Below are 15,341 nucleotides of genomic sequence, written 5' to 3'. Positions count from 1 at the left end.
TCTGAGCGGGCCCCAGAGCTGTCTGAGGAGCCGGTGGCGATGCGGCTGGAGGGGGAGTCATTCCCCGCATGCTGTAACCTCTCTCTCTTCCCCAGGTGTTCGTGCAGCCAGCTAACGTGGCGGTCACCAAGATGGACGTCAATAACCTGGCCATGGTTATGGCCCCCAACTGTCTGCGCTGCCAGTCCGATGACCCACGGATCATCTTCGAGAACACCCGGAAGGAAATGTCCTTCATCCGGGTGCTGATCCAGCACCTGGACACCAGCTTCATGGAGGGGGTCCTATAGCAGCGAGCTGCGGGAGGAGCCAAAACCAAATCTGCCGACGACCACAACCCACCCAACCCCCCTTAAACCCCAGGTCAATCAGCCAACAAGTACGAGCCAGACACCACAAAGGGAAGGCACTGGGCAGCCCTGGGCAGGGCCTCTCGTCCCCGTCACACCGTGTCCCCAGAGCCATTATGAGCTGGCCTAGTCCCGCCTCTCTCACCCCAGCATCTCTCATCATCCTTTGCCCTCTAGTGTCATACAGGAAGTGGTGGTGGGATCCCGCCAGTGTTACTGGCAAAATGACATCTGCCCTCCCCTGAACCAGACCTCTGGAGATGTTGCTGCCTATCCCCCCAGCCAAGCCACCGTGGGGCAGCCTGCAGGGTTAGCCTGGCGTGGCAGCCACCTGCAGGTGAGGCTCGGGAGTCCTGCCCGGCATCCTGGGCCTGCAGCCACTCTGGGGATGTGGGATGCTAGGCCTTGCCACCGCACTTTAATGAGTGCTGTGTCTCGCAGACAGACGTCCAGGACAGCCACTGCTGGCTGCAGCTGCCACATGCTTCCTAGGGGAGAGGGGTGGCTGCAGGAGGGGGTGGTGCTTAAGATGGCAGTGTGGACGGAGGGGGAGATCAGAATAAGTTAGCGAGCATCACCAAGGCCTCCCAATGCTCCTGCCCTGGGGCCAGCACTGGCTAGGAGGGTGGGTAGGACAGTCTCAAGGCAGGGACTGCAAGGGGGTATTTGCAGCAGTCCCACGCAGCCTGGAAGCTAGGGGTTGCCCAGCGGGAACATTCATGTGGAATAGGGTATGGATCCATCTGGGAGGATAAAGCCCCTTGGTAGGAAGGGGTCTAAGCCCCATGCAGACCTCATCAGCTCAGCCCCCCGCTGAGACGAGGGACCCCTTTATGGCTGGAGGAGGGGGCCAAAACCAACTCCAAGTTCTCAGGGCAAAGCTCGTGGTGAGGCATCTCTGTGACCCAGAGCCACCTGCATCCAGTGATGTCACTTCCCCTTCCTTTCCTCCTCTTCATCAGCTGCTTGTAAAGCCCAGATCTGATCACAGTGTCTGTGTTGGGAGGGCGGGGTGTCGACTCAGCAGTGATTAATTCTCAAACCCTGAGACCTACCAGCCCTTTCTAGACAGGATCTCTGCGCCTTGAATGTAACCCCGTGCCGGGAGGTTCAGGGCAGGGCAGAAAGCTATGACTGCAGCCTGTTTTGTCCTGGTATTCGATTCAGGCTCCTGTGCTGCCTGGGCTCCCGTTCCAGGGCAGGACGGCCAGGAGCAGCTGGGCTTCATTTGCCATTTGGGCTGTGGCAGGCTCAGCTGGCGCAGGGTTCGGCTACATCTCAGCAAACCCATAACCCGAGCTCGTTCCTTGCCATCTCTAGAAGGGGACTGTCCCCGGCTTTTCCTGACTCCCCTCAGCAGTGGGCCATCTCCGCCCGCCCTCAAGAGGGCGACAGTGCAGGCAGAGGATGCGTGTCCCATCAGAGCCACCTGCAGACGATGGATTTAACAATCAGTCGGGGACAGAAGAATGACCATCAAAGGTGGCACTCAAGTTCCACTTTCACTCTCCTGAGTATGGGTAGGGCTAGTTAACTTCCTGGGTGTTTTGCCCATGTGGCCCATGCGCAGCTAGGGCCTGGTATCAGCAATAACTCCATCGCTGATTTCCAAGACAACATCTGCTCGGTTTATGAACACAGACAAGACAAGCGCTGGCTGGTGCTGCGTGCAGCAGGTCAGACCCCGGCTCGCTGGGCCCCAGCTCCATCAGCCCTGCGGAGGAGAGTTGTTTTGGGCAGGGCGCCAAGCGGGTGCAATGGAAGAGATGTGCTGTCGGGAGAGTGGAGACTGCCAAGGAGCTGGTGTCACAGGAGCACCCAGCGTGCCAAACCCTTCCACTGTAGCAATATCCAGGCTGGGCCGTGTCGGAGCTTCTTTCTGTCATGGCTGGATTCTGCAGCATTGGCCAGGGCAAGGAGGCTGCTGTGCTGAGCCATGGCAATGAGCAAGGCTTTTAAAGCACTTGGCTAGTGTGGGACACACTCTGGGTGGAGGTGCTGGCTCCTGAAGGCAGAGAGTGACCGAGGAGTTCTCTCCTGCTGTCAGAGAATGAAAGTGTGGGTCAGACTTGTGAAAATCCCACCTGGCAACACGTTCTGGATGGCCCTTGGCATCAGCCCCAGCGAGGCGTCGGGGGCTTCTGGATCACCGGGCTCAGAGGGCTCTGGGACACATGGCAGAGCTGAAGCCATCAGCAGTGCCATGTTTTCTCTCTTCCTTGCCCTCCGGAGGGTTTCCAAGGCGGATGGCTGCTGTTGCTCTATGGGAGCTGGGAGGCTATTGGGAAATGGTTACAATCCAGCTCGTTCCCTCCTCTCGAGGGGCTCTCCTTGGGACAGTCAGGACCAATGCCGGCTGGACTTGGGTCTCTGAAAGTAGCCCTGGCATCTCCGACTCCCCATCTGATGGGCAAAATCCCTTCTCGTTGAGCCGCCTGGCGAGTCTCAAATGCCCACGTGAGCCTAGTGCTGGGCCCCAGCATCTCCACGCTTCGATGCCTTCTGCAGTTGGCTCCTTGCCCAGCTGTCACCCCCAGGCCTGTGCTCTAGCAGATATTCAGCTCAATCCACCTTTACCGGAGGCCAGTTCCCCCGTAAGCGTCTGTTGGCCTTTAGGGTTTGCATGTATTAAAAGGGAGTCCAGCTCAGGACGCAACCAAATCAGCCCCTGAGCAGCCTGGTGGTGGCACTGGGCTGTGCCTCTGAGGATCTGCAGTGCACTGCCCCCTATCCCTGTTTTTATAGAGCTCCCCACTTTAACCCTGAGCTGCTGGCCCATGACCCCCACCCCCTGCAGGAGAGTTAACCTCTTGGCTGCTGGTGCTCAGGCAGGGACTCTGTGCCCTACCATCTAGGTTTACATTTCTCCATGTTAACTCTCTTCTCCCCAGCCTCTCTCCCTGCTGTGCTCTTTAACCTGCAGCCTTGCTTCCTTGGGATCTCAGTGGAGGAACTGTTTTTTCTGTCTGACCTCTATTTACTGGATGATTCCCATTCATGCTGGGATTCGAACTCTTGGCAGCAGCAAGACACTGGCTGCATGTGTGCGTGTGACTGACCTGCTTTCCGTCTGCCAGCCACGAGGATTTCACTTCGCTGTGCCGAGGGACCTCTAACTCCCTGGGGGACCCATCCAGTGACAGCTCCCCCACGCTGGATTCCTCCTCAGCCTCTGTTTCCCGATCAGCTCACTTCAGCATTCAGCTGTGATGGTTCCCCCCTCTCACCCCGGACAGCCTGAGCATGGACAGCCCACATCTACTTGCACCGGAGCACTGTGCCCACAGGCCCCTCCTGCCTCGCTGAGACCTTGTTTTCATCTCACACTGCCATCAGTCTGTGGCAGGCAGCTGGGTCCTCGGCGCTGCTCAGCACGTGGCAGCGTGCAATGGCTGGGTGCCCCACAGCAGGCGCTCTAGGGAGCCGCGAGCTCACCGACCTGCCAGCGGTGCAGTGTCCACACTCCACAGCATCCTTGTGGCTCAAGGCAAGTCTCACCCGGAGAGAAACCTGCACCGGGTCCTGGGTGGAGAGCCCCATCCCATCCCCCGCGAGGTGTCTCAGGAGAGCCCCAGAGAGTCCGGCTGAGTGTCTAATACCTTGGGTGTCAGGTCGATGACGAAGCCCTGGGTGCGAGGAGCAGAGTGCAGTGCATACCCGCTGTGCGTCCCACAGCGCTGGGGTGCGTCAGGGGCCTCTGGCCTGCCTTCTGTAGCTCCCATCCCCACAGGAGCAACGTGCTGCTCTCTGCGACCGCAACGGCTGTGTGGAGGCACCGCAAAGCACCGGTGGGGCCGGTCGCACATGGTCAGGCAGGAGAGTCCAGCGGGAATCCCCACCAAGGTGGGAACATCCCCCTCTCCGGGACATTTTCCTTCCTACTGACAGGGAAGGAGCAACTCCTGCTGTTAGAGACAGGCTGGGCTTAAACAGGGTCAGGGAACAGAAGCAAGTCAGATCTAGCCGTCTGTCATCTCGGGTATTTCTCATGTGTTGTCACTGCGTGACTAAGTGCCAAGAACACACAATAGGGTAATGCTAAAATTGCCCACTGGGCCCTCACTTGTCATTCTCCAGGATTCATTCACTGGTACAATAAATCTTTCTTTTCCTTCTCTCTCCTCCTCCTCATCACCTGGCCACGAAGAAGGATGCATTTCATCACCTGGGAAGGTTTCTCATTGAGTGCCAAACACACTCAGGCTTGGGCTGGTCCTCCTGTGGCAAGGAGTTCCACAGTCCGCCAAGGAGGCTGTGACCCAAAGGCCAGCAGTTCTTCCAGCCTGGAGGAGGGGCCTCATGTCACACTGCTCCATGGCTGACAGCTTTGAGCGTCTGGTTAGTTACTTCCCTACAGCCTCCTTGGGGAAGGGAGTCCCTGGGAACTCGCCAGCACCTGGGCTGCCTAAGAGATTAACCCCTTGGTGTTTTCACAGCTTCTCACCAGTCCCTCCCTCCAGCCTTTCTCAGCGAAAGGGAAAGAGAGCCGAACCATCCCAGCGAGCCTGTTCCTCAGAGGGATGATGGGCATCAGGGAACCTGCTGGGGGAGGGATGGGGTGTAACCCCATGCACATGAAACCCAGAGTCTTGGACGATGGCAGGGACAAGTATGCAGAGCTGGAGCCCAGACGTGACATGATTCCCTCCATGCAGCTATAAAGAGCAAGTGCCTTCAGCTCCCTGGGAGAAACAGCTACGGCCAGCCCAGAGCCAGCCCCAGCAGCAAACGCCCTCCCTGACCACACACCTGCCGGGAAAGGAGTGAGACACAGGTGCTGTGAGGAGCCTGGGCAGTCCAGCGGTGAGCCTGGCAACCCTGCAGTGGCTGGTGCTTTTGTCCTCAGTCTCTCTGTGAAGTCCCATACCCTCCTGGAGAGCAGTCTGTTCTCCCTCTGGGTATCAAATGTTGTGTGGGACGGATTAACTAACCTGTCTCGTGTCTCCAACCTTCCTTGGTTCCTTGCGGTTCCAACCGGCTGCACTCACCCCCCACTCCGCCCCGATCTCAGCTGGGGTCTCTTTGGCCTGGGCTTCTCTTCTCCAGTCTGACAGTGAGATTTCATCCCTTCCTACCCGAAATGTTATTCTTGCCACCGACGTGGACGCGTGCGGTGTCCGCGTTGCCGGCTGATGTGTTCCAGCCATTTCCCTGAGCCCAGGCAGTGCTGAGCACCACTAGCCCCTGCCAGAGAGGAAGGGAGCTGAAAGCTCCCTGCACCCTGCTGGATGAAACCCATGGGTGCTGTCCCCAGCTCAACAAGAGCTTTCAGGTGTGTTCCTGCAAGTCCCAGTGAGTTGTTCCATGGGTGCCCGTGGGATGTTCCCGGGAGTGAGGAGTGCAGGCTCGTCCCGGGGGGTAGCGCCTGCCGCACAGCTCCCAGGGTGCTGCTTGTGTGGGTCACTTGCCCATTCCCCACAGCACGCTGGGTCGGAGATAGCATGTGCTGAGCCATTTCCGCCCCCCAGGACTTGGAATGGGAAGTGGATTTCACTGGGCTGGGCCTGGACAAACCCTCTCAGCTGTGTGATTGATCCGTACCTTGGGGAGCCTCTTGTCAGTTACACCCCCAACCTGCCATGTCTGGCCTGTTTCCGTATGTCCACATGGCAATTAAAAACCGACAGCTGGCCGGGCCTGCTGCCTCGTGCTTGCAGGGCTCAGGCTAAGGGGCTGTTTCACTGCGGTGTAGACGTCCAGGCTCGGGCTGGAGCCTGGGCTCTGGGACGCTGCAAGGGGGGTGGGTCCCAGAGCCCAAGCTCAGCCTGAGCGCGAACATTTACACCGCAATTAAACAGCCCCTTAGCCCGAGCCCCCCCCCCCCCCCGCCCCACGAGCCAGAGTCAGCAATTGTCTGACTGCAGTGTAGACAAACCCTCTGTGACTCTGGCTGCTTGTAGGCCTTGTAAATACTTCTAAGGGCTGTAATCAGGTAACCATTCAGATAAGCTCCAGATGCTGCAACAGACCAAAGTGGGGAGGCGGAGGGTCCTTCCCACTTACTTTCCTGTTACCAAGTCATCTGATGGCTTCAGCACAGGAAATTCCCCTCTGAGAATCATGGTTCTCCCCACAGAGGCTGGTGGGCTTTCTGACCAGGTCTCCTGTAACTCTCCATGCCCAGTGTCATTAAACCCGAGGCCTAGGGCAGCATGAAAGAGCAGGGTCAGCCCCGCAGTCCGTTCGTTTGCCCTGTGACTGGCTGTTTCCCCTAGCCCTCCTGCAAAGTCCATGGAATCAATGTGTCCCCAAAGATGTCCCAGGGTGCAGCGGGCTCCAGACGCTTGCTGCAGGAGCAGGAGTTGTCAGCAGGGGGTACAACGTCAGCACCATGGAGGGCTTGTGTATCAGGGTTTCTACCTGTTGCAGCAGCCTGGTCTTGGAGCTGGTGTGAGTAATGAAGCCGCTTTTGCACTTCCCAAAGCAAACAGCCAATGTTGCTCACTGCAGGCTCCAGGAGAAGGGCGTGAGGAGAGCTGCTTCCTCGCACCTGGGAGGGACGCTCCTTTGGCTGGTGCTCATTTGTTTTGCCCTCTTTCAGTGGCCTGGTGATGTAGGCACCCCCAGGCTGCAATGTGAGTCATGCTTAATCAGTGCCTGTACTGGATCCGAAAGCAAAAATGGTGGAGGCCCCAGACCAGGCTCCCATCTGGCTGGGCAAGCCTCCTTTCAGGACCCAGCAACTCTGCTGCTCATGGGCCTGGCCCTGTGAGCTGTCGAGGGCCCTCAGCTCCCATGTCGTCAGTAGGAGGTTAGGACCCTCGGCCCTTCTCAGGATTGGACCCTCAATCAGCAGAAACCCAGCTCTTTCATGGACTCACCTAGAGACACCTGCTCATCCACTGAAGATAGCAGTCTGGATGTACAGTGCTAGCAGAGACGAGACTGGGCAAGGTCAGCCGACACCCCAGCTGGGGTTTCTGGGTGCAAGTGGTACCTGTGTCCCCTCTTTCACCAGTAGAACTTACAAATGGAAGGGGCCTCTCAGACCATCTAACCTGTCCCCCCGGCAGGGCAGGGAGGGCAAGATTCTAGAAGGAAGGTCTGGAGTAGCTCCAGCAACAGGAGCAAGAGCGACGGAGAGGGAGATTATTTTTATTTAATGCGTTCCTGTAAAGCTGGAATGTTATGACGCATCCCAGGCCAGTAAGATTATATAGAGAGATATAAAGAGAAAGAGATATACATAGTAAAAATCGCTAATGACATAGTTTTAAATCCAGATGCTATTTATCTTTAGAGCCATTGTCTGTCGCCCTTTCATTGCACAAGAATTAGCTTTTGTCCCAGTTTGTTTGGTGGGGGTTCCATTGCAGGGTTTTTTCATGGCTTCTGACCAAAAAATAATACTCCTCTTCCCCCTGCGTCCTGTAGAGAAAGGCTCCCTTAGGGACAGGACCTTCTGCGGCGCTGACTCCACTCAGCCGAGTGCAGGGGCCGCCTGGCCGTTCCCAGGCTCGTTGCCGCAGGATCAGTCCAGAAGGCAAAGGTGAAATGTTAGAGTCCCCCAGCAGTGAGGTACTGGCAGTTCCTTGCTGGGTGCTGAGGGTCCGGCCCAATGGGGCCCTGCTCTAAGAGCCATCTCTACTAAGCAGCTGATTGAGTCTCTGCTGCTCTCCCAGGCAGCCACACACGACAGGTTTAACTAAGGCTCAGTGCCCACCAGGTTGTTTCTGGCACTGAAGTCTCCCCTCTGGCTGGTTTACGGCAGTAAGAATGTGCACACTGCTTGCCCGAGTTCCACACCTTGCCCAGGGCCAGATCGTGCCCCGGGGACCCTGAGCACAGCTCCCTGGGTCTTACTGACAGAGCAGCTGGTAGGCTCCTCCCTTTCCTTGGGAGCAGCCGAGGAGGCACTGTTGGGTGGAACCCTCTTGGACCCAATGCCTGCTGTCTCTGCTCTCGAAGCCCATAGGAGTTGCACTAGTGTAGCAAGGGCATCACTGGGCCCGTGCAGGGTCTTGGGGCTGGATTCTGATCTCGGCGAATCTGGAGAGATCTCCCCTACATTGAGATCAGGAGCTGGCTCTTGAGTTTCCAGACAGGGCTGGGAGCCCCTTCTCCCCAGGGGCTACACCTTCCCACAGGTACCAAAACCTAGAGGAACGTGGCTCTTTCAAGGGACGTTGTCGGGGAGTTTTGGCCAGAAACACAGGCTGTGTGTTACAGGAATTGTCTGACCGCCAGGCGGCAGTGGGGAAGGGGTCATGAAATCTGCCTGGTCAACATTCAAAATGAGATTGAAATTGTCCCTGCTCCTCAAAGAGCCCTGGGCTATTGCCTGAGAACCAGGAAGTGAAACTGCCCCGTCTAGCTGCACAGCCTGAGCTGATCAAATAACCATAGATGCTGCTAGGAAGCCAGGGAAGGGATTTTTAACCTGACAGTGTCCCTTTAAATAGGGGAAGGGGCAAATTCATCCCTATAATGAATCCCTGGAAGCCAGGGATGAGTTTGACCCCATGTGTGGCAGGGAGCAATACACTGCTGGGGCCACCATGGAATAAGCAGACGCAGATTAGTGCTGAATTCCTAGGCAATGTGTCTCTAGGACTTGGTCAGCGTCCATACGGCCAAAGGAAGTGACTGGCACGTAGCTGTTTGTTACAGAGCGTTCGGCCCATCTCCTTGCTGTCCCCCTGCTGGAGGAGCCATATATGGGGACCCCCGGTTGTGTGGGGAGCCCTGTTGTGTGCTTGCTGCCCACAAATCTCTGTGTAACTCTTGGTTGATTTGCTTTAGCATTATCCATTTGCATGTGCCCAGGTGGGAACCCATCAGGCCTTTCCCAGCAGTGGCTGGAGGTTTTCCCAAGCTGGGGACTGGAATTGCAGCCTGAACAGGCTTGTCCTGTTGAACCAAATTCTAGTTCTTGTCTCATTTACCCGAGCGCAAATCCATCCACGTCAGTGGTTTTTACTCCAGATTTACACTGGCAGGAGATCAGGGGGCTAGATCCTGGCCCCACTGAAGCCAGTGGGAATTGTACCCTTGACTTCAGTGGTAGACTGGGCATTAATGCTGGAGGTACTGGCCTGAATCCCAGTGCATGAGGAACGGGGGTTTGACACCGATTCTCTTTTCATTGGCTCCAACTTTTCTCAGTTCAAGACAGGAGTTGTACAGAGATTTCCTAGCTATCCAGAAGCTCTTTTGATCTCATTAGAAGCTCTGGAGCTGATTCTCCCCCTTCTTCATTTTGTTTTATTCTTAGATGGAACTGGCCTTTCTCCAGCTTTGTATGTTTCAGATGTTCTGACTTTGTTCTTGTCGTCATAAACTCGGTTTTCCCCCTCGATTTTATATATCAATTTTTTTAGACTTGAGTTTTTATTTATTATTAAAAAGACAAAAAAAGAACAAACCAAACCACTCATGGAGGGACAGCAAGGAGGGAGCCAGACATTACGGGAGACAAAGGCGACTGCTCCGGAGGGTGTTTGGGGCTGGAGGTGCATTCTCCATCAATGGGCGACAAAGATTCCCACCACCCCACCCTCACTGGGTCCGTTCCAGACGAAGAAACCCCATAAAGTGAAACTTGCTTTTAACTACTCAGTGACTAACCACTAATGTGCCTCAGCACATGCGACCCCCAACTCTCTGCTCCCCCACCCCAGGGGGTCTCTCCAGGTGGGGCTGGGCTTGTTGGCAATGTGGAGCCTGCCTGTGCCCGTTCTGCTGTCCAGGGCATTCAGTCTGGCATCTCTCACCAGCACTAAATTCCACAGGCAAAGCAGAACCCAGACAATCCAGCAACTGGGCCTGATTCTCCTCTCACCTCCACCACTCCGCTGACTCCATAGCGTGTCCCTCACCCCCCCAGTTTACACCCGCGTGAGCTCACAGGCCCACATTACAGCCGGAACAAACCAGGCCAGCCCTTGTGGGCCAGCCCCTAGCATATAGTATATCCAGCCAAAGGGCTGGATTCTGGGTTAACACAGGTCAGTCTGGGGCGAGTCCACAGTCGATGGGCCTGATCCTGCATTGACACCAGCCCAAATCAAGAGCAACTTCATCCTGGTGAGCGGAGGGGAAGTGTGAGCAGAACCCGGCCCAGTGGAGTCACTCAGAGCTAGAGCTAGACCTGTGTGACTGAGATCAGAATCTGGCTCAGTGCCTGGCATCATTCCTCAGCTGGTGATATTTAGTGATTTGGCCTGTCGCTGACATGGTGCAGAGGCTGGAGAACAGTGCTGCCTGGCCCAAGCCAGCCCCAGCAGATGGAGTCACCATGTTACCACAATGGGTTCCCTAGCCAGGAATTGTGCTTTGCCTGGGATCACTGAGGTCGTTGCTGGACACTGTGTTTCTGTCTCTTTTTCGTTCCTTTCAAGTGTCAAGGTGAATTTGAAAGTCTGATGCCCTCCCCCCCCCCCCCCCCGATGTTTTCCTTGGACAATCATCTCAGGCACTGGGCAGGCTGCAAGCAACCACCTGAAGGGACACAGACGAGACTCGGCTCTCTCTGCCATCCGCATTCACGGCGGAGATGGACATTCATGAGACATGCTGAGTAACCTTTGACCTTTAATGCCACGGGCCGTGAAGGCGATTGGGGGGCAACCTACCATGTAACGTTGTCTGACTAACTCTGTAATTATGAAGCATGGACAGGTAGCAGCGACTCCATGTTGTGTGAATAAAGCTACATATGGACATTCCCCTGTGCTGCATGTCCTGGGTGTTGGTAGCTGCGTCTGTTTCCTGCATGTGTAAAGGGTCCCTTCTCCCCCCAGACAGCACAGAGCCCCCATTAGCAGGGGTGGTAACATCACAACCTCCCCTGCACAGCTCGTGGGCCGGATTTGAACACCAGGACTTCAAGAACAAAGGACCCTGCCACTCAAACTAAAGAAGGAACTCCATAGGCTGGTAGCAGCAGCAGGCTGTTATCCTCTAGCTGATCAGCTAGAGTGAGAGTGATGCACACGCTCTGCCAGTGGGCTCCAATAACCTCAGTCCACAATTCGTTACATTTCCTGAACAAGACCAAAGCAAACGGAGCCTGAGTCTCTGTCCTTAGTACCAGGGTCTCTCCATCAACTTCAGGTGAACCTCTCCTGATTCATACCATTGTGAGATGAGGATCACATCTTTCACCCACCACTGAAATGCAGCCCGCTCTGGGGTAGAAAGCAGCAGCTGTTTAACATCACACAGTGACACTACATAACAAGGATAGGAGAAAATTAGGGAAGTGGAATGGGATTAGCTGAGTTGGGACCCAGCCAGGATACTTTGGGTTGCATCCTGACTCCTGGGGATCTTCACTGATTCCGAGTGCTCGGGGCCTCGGTTTTACCTGCGGTTTAGAAGACAGCACCTCTCCTTCTGGAGCTTTGGGTCAGATGGGGCAATTGGCAAAGCACCAAGCTGGCATTGAGTGCAAAGCCAGGATCCCTTACACCACTGGGATGGGTTGGGGGGCACTGACCGGCCTGTGTGGCAGCAAGTGGATGTGCCTGGGAAGTTACTGGGAGTTTCTCTGCCCCAGAGGTGGGAGGATAGGGATGGGCTTGAGGTGTCAGTTCCATTCATTCACATCCCCTCTAGCCTCGATACGCCTCTTTCCATTGGCCACCACGGGACTACCCCTGCATCACACTGGGAGATCAGCATCATGCCCCATCTGAGCTCCGGATCCCCCAGGTTTAGCACAGAGCAAAGGTCCTAGCCAGGGCAGGGTGGTGACACTTCCCCCGGTTCTCTCTCCGAGTGCTGCCAGCTGGAGGTCTGACCATGGCCACAGCCTCCCAAAGACCCAGCAGGGCCCTGGCTCTGCCTGCTACACCTGCGTCCATCAGGCGCAGCCTCTGCAGGCAGTGGACCTCAGCCAGGCTGAGAGGAGGCTCTGACTGTCACACACCAACGGTTCTAGGTCAAAACTTCCTCTCTTGGCTTCTGAAGCTGGAACTCAAGAGTCCAGGAGCCCCAGGGCCACAGATCTGACTCCAGACACCTGGGGCCAGGGACTGTATCATTGGCTTTGTCTCTAATGCCCCCGCGACACTACACAGAGAATAAATATACAAGGTGTCCTCTGCCCCTGATAAACTGGTGGTCAGCTGGGCACAGGTTCTGCTCCCAGCTTCTGGAGAGCTCCCAGGGGCCACCCCAGTCTCAGGAGCTCAGTGCTTTTTATTAGGGTTCAGTTACACAATTGATGGCCACCAAACACCCCGGTGTGCACTCCCTGTTAGGGGGCTTATTCCTTCACCCACTTACTTCCCTGGTCCTTCTCGCATGAACAGAGAGCAACAATACCCGAAGTCCAAAGGTGCAAACAATTCGATGTTTATTGGGGTGAACTTCCAGCAAGCATGATTCCAGTTTCCTTCCTTAGTATCCTCCTTCCCAGCTCTGACACCACAAAGCCTTACACCTGTGTCCCTGTTCCCATTCCTACCCTTAGCCAAACATGATTCCAACTTCCTTACTCCCATTCCCTGTTCCCATCTCCCCCTTTAGCAAAACATGATTCCAATTTTCTTACCCCCATTCCCTGTTCCCATCTCACATGCCCACCCACACCCCATCACTTCCTCATTGACTACAGATTATATAGTAAAACTTGAGTTCTGCTTAGCTATACCTTAACCAATCATTTTCCTGAAATTTAACTAACCAATCCTAACATATTGTAACATGATTATGTAACCAATTATATCCCACCACCTCAATTAGTTTACACCCAGCAAAATTAATTATACAGCAGACAGGAACAATCACAGAACCAGACAGAGATGATACAGACAAACAACAGCAAAGTGGGAACTATAATGACAAGACAATACAGAAGTGAGGATTTCACATCCCAGCTATTGATAAGTGAGTTCTTGCCAGACAGGATGCTCTCAAACTAAGTTTCCTTTTACATTTTCTCGGCACTTCCCTTTCTCTGGAGGTGGCAGGAATACAATCCTGTCCTGATAGTGCCTAACAGCCCAATAGCACCTTATTTCAGTGTGACTAGGTTGGAATGTGAGGAGGTGACCGGTCACTTCCCAGCTTATGGCTGCCTCTGCTGCTTAGCCAAAGGCCTGAGCCTAAGCACAGGGCCTCAGACTGTCACAGTAAGAGAAGGCCCTTACACTGGCAGACAGTGATTTTGATTCTTTCTTTTATACCTCTATAACTAGCCAAGTGATAAGAATACACCTAAATTCTTAGAGTACAGGCCTTTGCAGACAGGCCTGAATATCTATATCCTAACACTCCCCACCAGCTGGCCTGCTAGCCCCTCCTCGCCCCGGGTACATGGCTCCCCTCCGCACCTGCAACAGGTCTGCCAAACGTCCCTGGAACAAGCAGCATCAGGCTGTGTTCGATTTCAACCCTTCGCTAAGTCTCTTGGGATTGTAGCACAAGTCTCATGATATTTGGTGGTTCGCTTAAAGCCCCAGTTCCTGGAGTCCTGGGACTGGGTGGAAATCTCAGCCTTGGTGTGTGGTATGGAAAGAGGTTGTAACTTCCAGGGGCCTGACGGAGAAAGGGGGCCAAGGGGAGTTGGTTTCCACCCCTCATGGTTGCAGAGGAGACTTGGAAAACGTGATTCCTAAAGACTCCAACATCCAGAGGCCAAGAAAAGGCCCCAGCTGGATGATTTTTTAAAATCTGATTTTTAAGCCAACTCTTAATATTCCCGGGGGGGGGCAGGGGGGGGCGACTGACCTTTGGAGCTGGGAGTTGGTGACACTAACTTGGGGGTATCTGGGGCATGTCCTACAGCCTCAGTGGCTGCTGTCAGGTGATTCTGGGAACCTCCCAGCTTGTATTTGTTAAAAGAGCAACTTTCTAGCCCTTCTGGTAACGGGAAAGTTTTAAAACGTGACTCCAGCGACCCCTAAAGACTCAGAAACCAGGAAGCAAAAAAAAAATTAAAAATCCCCAAATAGATCTACGTATTTTTCAAAAGCTCATTGAATGTGTGGGGAGGGGCTGGGCTGGGGGAATCTTACTCTGTATGGGACCGAGGGCAGAGCTCACTGCATCAAGGGCACCTGCACATTGGCCAGCAAGGCTGGCGTTACAGGATATGATCAAAAATAACCAGGAGCAGCCAATCTGGTGCCCTAGCGGTCAACCCTCTGCTCAGCCAGGCAGGGGAGCTGGGGCTCCCATAACGCTGCCTTCATCACCCGAGCAGAGGGAGTTTCATGGAATCATAGAATCTCAGAGTTGGAAGGGACCTCAGGAGGTCATCTCGTCCAACCCCCTGCTCAAAGCGGGACCAATCCCCAATGTTTGCCCCAGATCTCTAAATGGCCCCCTCAAGGATTGAACTCACAACCCTGGGTTTAGCAGGCTAATGCTCAAACCACTGAGCTATCCCTCCCCCCTGGGTTTAGCTCACCCAGCCTGAAGCACCTGTGAGCTCAGCACCCAGAAGGGCTGGCTTTACTCTCGTCAATCAATACCGTACAAGCTGTCTGGGCGCACACAGGCACGGTGGTTCAGCAGAGGGGCACTGCCTCCTGTAGGTGAGACCAGGGACTTGCACCCCCGCTGATCACAGGTGGCAGGAATTGTAAAAGCTGGCGATGAAAAAGGCCTGCTAGGGCCTACATCTGGTCTATTGCCTGGGGATCAGGGCAGGCCTGGTCCCAAAAGTGAATTCTCCAAGGATGGCGCATCCACTGCTCCCTTTAGGAGGCTTCTCCACAGCCCAACAACTCCCTGCTGGGAAAGGTTCCTTGAATTTCCCAATTCCAGGCCAGCAGAGCACGGTACCCAGCAAAGGAGTTAAACAATCAGTGTCGCAGGCTGCCGACACCCCTTCTCTCCCTAGGTGTGGGGCCAGCCTTTCCCCAACCCTGGGCCTGGTTCAGAGCCGTGCTGAGCAACTGTACCGGAAGCAGCGGGAGCTGGGGACACGCTCAGCAGCTTGGACTATCCGGGCACAAGTGTCTGGGGCTGGGCACCCGACACTGGAGGCCCCCAGAATTAGGGGAGGCCTTTGGAAGTTGAACAGAGTATTACTGAGCC

The 15,341-nt window shown here is 55.1% G+C and overlaps 1 protein-coding gene across 3 annotated transcripts in view; it reads left to right on the top strand.

Moving 5' to 3' along the window:
- Nucleotides 1-6,079, top strand: part of ARHGAP39 (Rho GTPase activating protein 39) — a 421,649-nt gene extending 415,570 nt beyond the window's left edge. For all 3 annotated transcript variants that reach the window (XM_073329927.2, XM_073329928.2, XM_073329926.2), the window contains one exon: nt 96-6,079. In XM_073329927.2, coding sequence (XP_073186028.1) covers nt 96-290 — 195 coding nt within the window. In that variant the 3' untranslated portion in view covers nt 291-6,079. The remainder of the gene's footprint in view (nt 1-95) is intronic.
- Nucleotides 6,080-15,341: the final 9,262 nt, after the last annotated feature.

Source organism: Lepidochelys kempii, chromosome 2 (genome assembly GCF_965140285.1).
Source record: "Lepidochelys kempii isolate rLepKem1 chromosome 2, rLepKem1.hap1, whole genome shotgun sequence".
In the NCBI taxonomy this organism is placed as follows: Eukaryota; Metazoa; Chordata; order Testudines; family Cheloniidae; genus Lepidochelys; species Lepidochelys kempii.
Note: the sequence above shows the minus strand (reverse complement) of the source record. Positions and strands in the feature narration are given on the sequence as shown.